General features: G+C 42.4%; 1 protein-coding gene across 1 annotated transcript in view; it reads right to left on the bottom strand.

The window, feature by feature from the left end:
• Positions 1–7,753, bottom strand: part of ANXA2 (annexin A2) — a 46,284-nt gene that overhangs the window by 28,911 nt on the left and 9,620 nt on the right. Inside the window, exons 2-3 of the mRNA XM_007458883.1 lie at positions 5,366–5,424; positions 1,833–1,932 (exon numbers count right to left, since the gene is read on the bottom strand). Coding sequence (XP_007458945.1) covers positions 1,833–1,932; positions 5,366–5,413 — 148 coding nt within the window. The 5' untranslated portion in view covers positions 5,414–5,424. The remainder of the gene's footprint in view (positions 1–1,832; positions 1,933–5,365; positions 5,425–7,753) is intronic.

Genomic DNA, 7,753 nt, shown 5'->3' with positions numbered 1-7,753 from the left:
TGTGTGTGTGTGTGTGTGTGTGTGTGTGTGTGTGTGTGTGTGTATTAAGGTGACATATTTTGAGTATTATCTATATGCCAGGCGGATTTTGTGTGTGTGTGTGTGTGTGTGTGTGTGTGTGTGTGTGTGTGTATTAAGGTGACATATTTTGAGTATTATCTATATGCCAGGCACCATGCTAAGAGCTTCCTACTTCACAACAACCCTGTGAGGTGGGAACTTTCCATTAGCCCTCCTTCTATAGTAAGGAAGCTGAGGCTTAAGAAAGTTAAATGTTTTCCCAGAGTCAGACAGCTAGCAAATTAGTGGTAGAGCTAAGATTTGAACCCACGAACACATATGCTCTCATCCACTAGGCTCCACCAAGTAGAACTGACTGCAGGGAGGTAAGCCCTGAAGATTTTAGTTTCATTTTCTGATTAGTGACTTCCTGACTTCCCAGCCTGGCTTTGACAAGTATGGTCATTTAAAAGCACCAAAAAAAGATGGCTTTTTGAAGGCAGTTAGTTGTCCAGGCCGCCCGTAGTGGGAGGTGCCCACAATGTCCTCATGGAAACTAAGGCTGCTTTGAGGCCAGTGATGCAAAACTATGTCCTATTAGAACCACAGGACGTAAAGGATCTTACTACAGTCCTTCCTATCCCTGGAAACACAGTCACCAGTTTCTCCAAGGGTTCCAGGAAAAGTGACTACGCAATCTATCTTGCAAAATAAGACAATTCGGAGGGCAAAAGGGGGCACAGTCAGTAAATATGCCGGCATAACGGGGACACATGGTCACGCCAATTTTAGGGCCCCAGGTCACCCTGACTGAGGTCCCCAGTCTGTCAGTGACCCGTATGTGAATTGTATGCATCTGTCAACAAGTAAAAACACTCCATCGTCCTAATGTCCCATAACTCGTCAGCAGGGGATGAATCAGCAGCCACTCTGGCTGCTGATCACATATGTGTCTCAATCTAGCCTCATATGAAAAGAAGCACTTTGTCCAGAAGGGGAAAAGAGGGTGGTGAATCGCAAGCATCACCACAATAATCACAGTGTTTCCAAGGATCCGGGGATGGGGCAACCCCAAAGGTACATGCTTCGTTAACGTAAGCCAAAGAAGTCTGAACACTGGCTTTTGCGGATACAGAAAACAGCACGATGACCTGAACAGCCCCTTGCTCAACAGGCCCTTGCTCAACTCTTACCCAATTAAATGCTTTATCTGCTTTATTTCAGAACAGAGGCTTTTATGCCTCCTTGTCCTCTCTCACTCATCCTGGAACTCTAGGAAATACAATCATCCCGACAGCTCTTCAAACCCAAGCTCCAGGCCTAAGGAGGGGTGTAATAACTTGTGGAGCTAATAAAAAAAAAAAAAGAAGTCTGAATTTTTCGCTCATTAGATCAATCTGAGATCAAAGCAGTAAAATGTTCCCAGCATTTTTCCAAGAAATGTAATAAAATTCAAGGGGATTTAGGACCAAAAAGAGACCCTTAGGGATCACCATGACCCAATTCTTCCTTGTAGAAGGGGCAGTGAGGCCTCAAAGTGAAGAGCTCAGCCCAAAGCACACACCCAGGGGATCAGACCTCCTGGCCCTCAGCTAAAGCCTATTTCCATGTCACTATGCTATTCGGTTATTTAGTTTCTCATGTTCTCCAAAGAGAGGACGGAGGGAGGGAGAAAGAGGGGGAACGAAGGAGAGAAGGATGGGGTGGGGTAGGTTTCGATGGCTCCATTAAAGCTTGATGACGATTTCAAATGACCAATATATGAAGATTCAAGAAAGAGACGAAAAACGCTTTGGTCAGTGTTTGACAAGGAGGACAAATGTATGGCCTACCTTTAGTCTTGATGGCTGTTTCAATGTTCAGAGCATCCCGTTCAGCATCAAAGTTGGTGTACGCTTTGACTGACCCATACGCACTTGGAGGTGTGGAGTGCTGAGGTTAAAAGACAAACACACTTCAATCACACATATTTAAAATCCTCTTGTTGAAATGTCAATTCCTAAAATATTTTTTTCCTATTGTTTCTTTTAATAATTCGCATCATTTTTAGGCTAGGTAACTCAGTAAGTATATTAACATGCCATCACACATAGGATACGAAACTTCCTTATTTCTAATGAGAATTCTTCAAAGGCTCAACTAGTTTAGAATATGATAAATCTATTTCTACATTTCATCTTACTTTTCATGCAAGCTCTAAGGTGGAAAACGCAAAGCTGGGCACTTGAAACCACCCGTTTCTTTGCGGAAGGCTTTGAAGAGCATGAAACTGGGCTGGCCAAAATTTGAAACAAGCTGGAAATGTGGAAATGCCTGAATGACAAGTGTGTTTAGCCAAGTTTTTGCTCCAGGCACATGAATTTCCACTGAGCCTGTATCGTTGAGCTCACAATTCTTTTTCTTTCTTTCTTTCTTTCTTTCTTTTTTTGCGATACGCAGGCCTCTGACTGTTGTGGCCTCTCCTGTTGTGGAGCACAGGCTCCGTGGCCACGGCTGACGGGCCCAGGTGCTCCGCGGCATGTGGGATCCTCCCGGACCGGGGCACGAACCCGTGTCCCCTGCATCGGCAGGCGGACTCTCAACCACTGCGCCACCAGGGAAGCCCCTTTGTTTGTTTGTTTGTTTGTTTGTTTATTTATTTATTTCACAATTCTTTAAAAAGCAAATGTAGAATGCCTGCCTGCCTGTCTCGGACTATGAGATAAGTGAGGGAGCATCTTCTTCCTGCATCCCCCACCTCCAGCCACCGCCGTGGAACCAAGGTGGTCAGGCCACACGGCCCACATCCTCTTCATATCGGCCAGGTTCCGCCTGCTTTCTCTACTCTCTCCACCCTCCACTCTGCTGTCTTTAACACGATCCCCTCTGCCTACTACTCTTCCTAGTTTTTTTTTTTTTTTCCTCACTGCCCTTTGAACCACGGGTTCTTCCTTTCTGGTGCTTTTCGAAGCCCATCACCCTTCCAGATCTGATGGACCCTCCCCAGCTCTCCCCACCCCAGACTGAGGTAAGGACAACAGCATGATTCTACATCAGTTCTCTCCAGAGTGTTAACTCCTCTCCTTTGAAATGCACTTACAGCCCTCCTCCTCTCTGCTACCCAGTCCCAAAGCAAAGGAACGACAAAACAGGACTGACAATGTTCTTCAGGATGGCTGATGGCCAGCGGACCCACCAACCACTGAACCGCCTTCAACGTCAAGGCTCCCCATCCCCGCCTCCCCACACTGCACACCTCCCATCACATCGTGACTCCGTCTAGGCTCAGTTTCTGAGAACAGTCAGAGACTGAGTTGCCTTGACTTACCTTTCCGGCCACACGCATCACGTTACAAGGCACCCCAGCATTTATTAGCAGTGAGGCTGTGCAGGTAAACAACTAAGATGCCATCCTCCCAAATGTCTCCTAGCACAAGCCACAAATCTAAGTTCAGGGCTGGACAAAATGTTTCAAAATGTACTTGTGACCATTTTGGCCAAATAGTAAATCTAGTTAATACATATAACTGAAACACAGTGGATTATCAAGGTGTTTTCCGTATAATTTCACTACTTAAACTTTCCAGTAAGATTAACTCAATGGGAATAGAGCACACATTCAGGAAAAGGTAATGACAAAGTGTTATTCTGAAATACTTACTATATATGCTATGGTGGCTACAAAATGAGGACAGAAATCTAAGGGAACACATTTTCCTATTTATTAACAATGCCATCAGTTATTTGCAAAGGCAGGCAGTCTGGCCAACGAGCCATATCAAATATAGCTTCACAAATCAGGTGCTATGTCATCTCATCCCCAAAACAACAGTGAGTAGGGAAAAGTTTTACATAATTTTATAGTATCTCTGGAAATAAAATTAAATGGATAATTGAACTTATTACCTGTGAAATTCATTTATCTGAAAATCAAGTTATGGAGGCCAAAGTGATGTTTCTCTTCCCTCAAAGTTCTGGGGAATACATGACATTTTCTATTGCAGTCCCATCTCTCCACAGAGAAGCACATCATACTTGAGTAACTTCAAAGGCCACATGAAAAGCCCTCTGATGAAACCCGATACTAAAAATGATCTAATGATCTGATCCATTAAGAAAAAATTTATTTAGCTCTTGGACTTGTCTGGACCTCAATGTGCTGCTTGTATGGTTGCCAACAACAGTGTGCACAAGGTCCAAGAAGAAAGATGAAAACGAGGAAGATGAAAACGAGGTAGGCTTTACACTCCATACAACCTGTGCTCGCACCAACAACATCCATCTGAATGTTCTATTGGCAAGCATCAGAGACAGACGGTTCTGTACCACATGACCCAAGCTGCTGTCAACCCACTTGAGTGCTTCTCTGTGTTTTAATTTCAGTGAGAGTGTATTTTGAAATATCTGTAAGATATGCCTACAAACCAGTGTCACTGCTGAGTTTCTGTAAAAGCCAGTTCTGCCAAGATAACCTGAAAGATGTATGGTATTATTAGATAGTTTACATATTCATAAGTTATACTCTATTCTAAAAGCATTTGTAATGACTTATAATTTTGCATATAGCTTTTAAAATTTTTGACTGTAAAACTAAAAAGCAAATGTATCAGAATTTCCAAGTTCCTGTGAAAGACAATTAAGTATAAGTCTGAGCTACCTGATAGCCAAAGCAAAAAAGGCAACAAGATGAATTATAATACTTCTATTACTTATAGTTGTTTTGGAGAAAAGCTTTCCCAGATACTAAATTTTAAAAAGTCCTTGTCTGGAATAACTCTCTGGACACTGTAAGAAGTCCAAAACATGCAGGATCATTTTCAATATGGCTGTAGCTTATGCCAACCATTAATAAAATCTGAGGGCATGACATTAAAAATCCTGTATCAATGAGTACCTACTGTAGAGCACAGGGAACTCTACTCAGTGCTCTGTTGTGACCTAAATGGAAAGGAAATCCAAAAAAGAGGGGATATATGTATCCGTATGGCTGATTCACTTTGCTGTACATCAGAAACTGAGTGACACAGCAGTGTAAAGCAACTATACTCCAATTAAAAAAAAAAAGTCCTATATCATCACAATAATTACTACCACTGGCATGTTAAGTATATAGCAGGATAAAATTCCAAGCATCTCAGTGTCACTAGTGTCTGTCCAATTTTAATGTGATGCCAAAACAGTTTCTGGAGCCATACCATTTCTTTCAAATTGAACTACTAGGAACAGCTAAAGTACTGGGGAAGACAGGGAAGCAAGGGGATCCCAGGAATGACTGTCTGAATTTTGTCCTCATTTTCCTTAGATGTACAAGGAAAGGAAGAGGCACAGTTACCCAGAGAGATGACCAATTTGCAAAAATTACACAAAGTGAAAATGATATACTTACATCACCTTCCAAGCTGAGCTTGCAGAGAATTTCATGAACGGTAGACATTTTGAAAGAAGCTGGAAAAAAAAAAAAAGTACAAGTCTTTATTATGAAGAGGCTTTCCTTTTCCCCGAAGCGCAGTGATTCATTATACTCATCTCTACTTCTTGGACCATTTCATCTGACGATATTAGAGTAATTTTTGCAAATATATGCAATTCCTATCTTGTGACTGGGAAAATTAAAGCTGAGAGATGGTTTGCCTTGGGTTTGGGATGGACAACAGAACTAGCTAGTCTTGTTCTTGCCCAGTTTAAAAAGAACCTGGGGAGACTGACTTGTAAATACAAAACCAAAACGTTTCTTCCCAAGACCAGTGCAACTTGTCCAAACAGGATAAGACTGAATCTTCCGGTTCTCCTAAAAAGTGATAATCTTGTCAAACCAGCCATTACGGCGGTATTTTTCACCAATAATTTAATATATCATATATAGTATATATCCATAGTCTGAAAACTATGGATATGAACTGAAATCAGTAGCATTTTCATGCTGGCTGATTCCTAAATGGAGGCCTTTATTACTATCCATAATTATTCTCTTAGCTCACCAATGCTTAGAAGATATTAAACTGCATGGACATATATACACTACCAAATGTAAGGTAGATAGATAGCTAGTGGGAAGCAGCCGCATAGCACAGGGAGATCAGCTCGGTGCTTTGTGACCGCCTGGAGGGGTGGGATAGGGAGGGTGGGAGGGAGACGCAAGAGGGAAGAGATATGGGAACATATGTATCTGTATGACTAATTCACTTTGTTATAAAGTGGAAACTAGCACACCATTGTAAAGCAATTATACCCCAATAAAGGCGTTAAAAAAAAAAGATATTAAACTGTTGATGAGAAACACAATGGACAGATTTTGACATTAACTCATCCCATAAAAGACTGATCGTTGTATTTAAGATTCAAAATGGCTGAAGTGAAGTCATCTTTCAGTAAATACACTTAATTGGACAGTGATACGAAAACGTAATGAACTGGCTTTCCAGCTTTGCAATCACACAGTTCTCGGAATTGATATACCAACCCCTGCCAATAAAAAATCCTCAACTGGCAGGAAATTTACCTCAACTGAGACAAGACAGGTCATTCAGCCAATAGCCTCCCGAAAATAAAGAAAATAGAGCAGAGCTGCATCCTCAAACAGTGGGAACGACGTCTGAATTGCAGCAACTCCTGTTTTGGTCTCTTTTTGCTTAATATTCTTTGACCAAGGAAACAGTGCCCATGCAATTCAGCTTTCTTTTCTCTTCCAACAGTTTGCTTAGTCTACGTGTTTTCAGACAGCTGGCTTTGAAGGAATATTTGGACATAGACATTTGTTAATTTATCAGAAGGCTTTGGACTAGGCAGATTCCAGGCTCTGTGTGGGGTGAGTTAGAGGAATTAAGAGAAAAAGATTTGCCTTTATTTGTGGTTATGGAAGTATTTCTAGAAGATTTTCACCATGAGCTCTCTCCTACACGAGGTCCTCTCTCTCCTTGATGCTTACAGAAGCTTTTTTTTTTTTTTTTTTTTTTTTTTTGGCGGTACGCGGGCCTCTCACTGTTGTGGCCTCTCCCGTTGCGGAGCACAGGCTCCGGACGCGCAGGCTCAGCGGCCATGGCTCACGGGCCCAGCCGCTCCGCGGCACGTGGGATCTTCCTGGACCGGGGCACGAACCCGTGCCCCCTGCATCGGCAGGCGGACTCTTAACCTCTGCGCCACCAGGGAAGCCCAGATGCTTACAGAAGCTTTTTAAGCACACGGCAAAAAAGAAAATCACAGCTATTCCAACCCCCCCATTCCCACAACTCTCAGACACTATCACACACACCCCCAACCCCTGCAATGCATCACAGCACTGGGATACGATCCTAGTTTGTAAAGTCATCCTCTCTAAATAAACTGTGGTACATCCAGACAATGTAATATTATTCAGCACTAAAAAGAAATGAGCTATCAAGCCATGTACAGACACGAAGCAAACTTAAATGTATATTACTAAGTGAAAAAAGCAGTTTGAAAAGGCTACATACCGTATGATTCCAATTATATGACATTCTGGAAAAGGCACAACCATGGGGACAGTAAAAGGATCAGTGGCTGCTACGGCTTAGAGGGGAAGGAGGGAGGGACGAACTGGCAGAGCACGGAAGATTTTTAGGGCTGTGATAGTGATGGTGGATACATGTTACTATACGTTTGCCCAAATCCACAGAATTTACAACACCAAGAATGAACCCTAATGTAAACTATGTGTTTTGAGTGATAAAGATGTGTCAATGTAGGTCCAGCAATTATAACAAATGTACTTCTCTGGTGGGGGATTTTGATAGTTGGAGAGGTTGTGTGTGTATAT

This window comes from Lipotes vexillifer, unplaced genomic scaffold, assembly GCF_000442215.2.
Source record: "Lipotes vexillifer unplaced genomic scaffold, Lipotes_vexillifer_v1.1 scaffold102, whole genome shotgun sequence".
NCBI classification, from domain to species: Eukaryota; Metazoa; Chordata; class Mammalia; order Artiodactyla; family Lipotidae; genus Lipotes; species Lipotes vexillifer.
The sequence above is the reverse complement of the archived record's forward strand: the minus strand, read 5'-3'. Positions and strand labels throughout refer to the sequence as shown.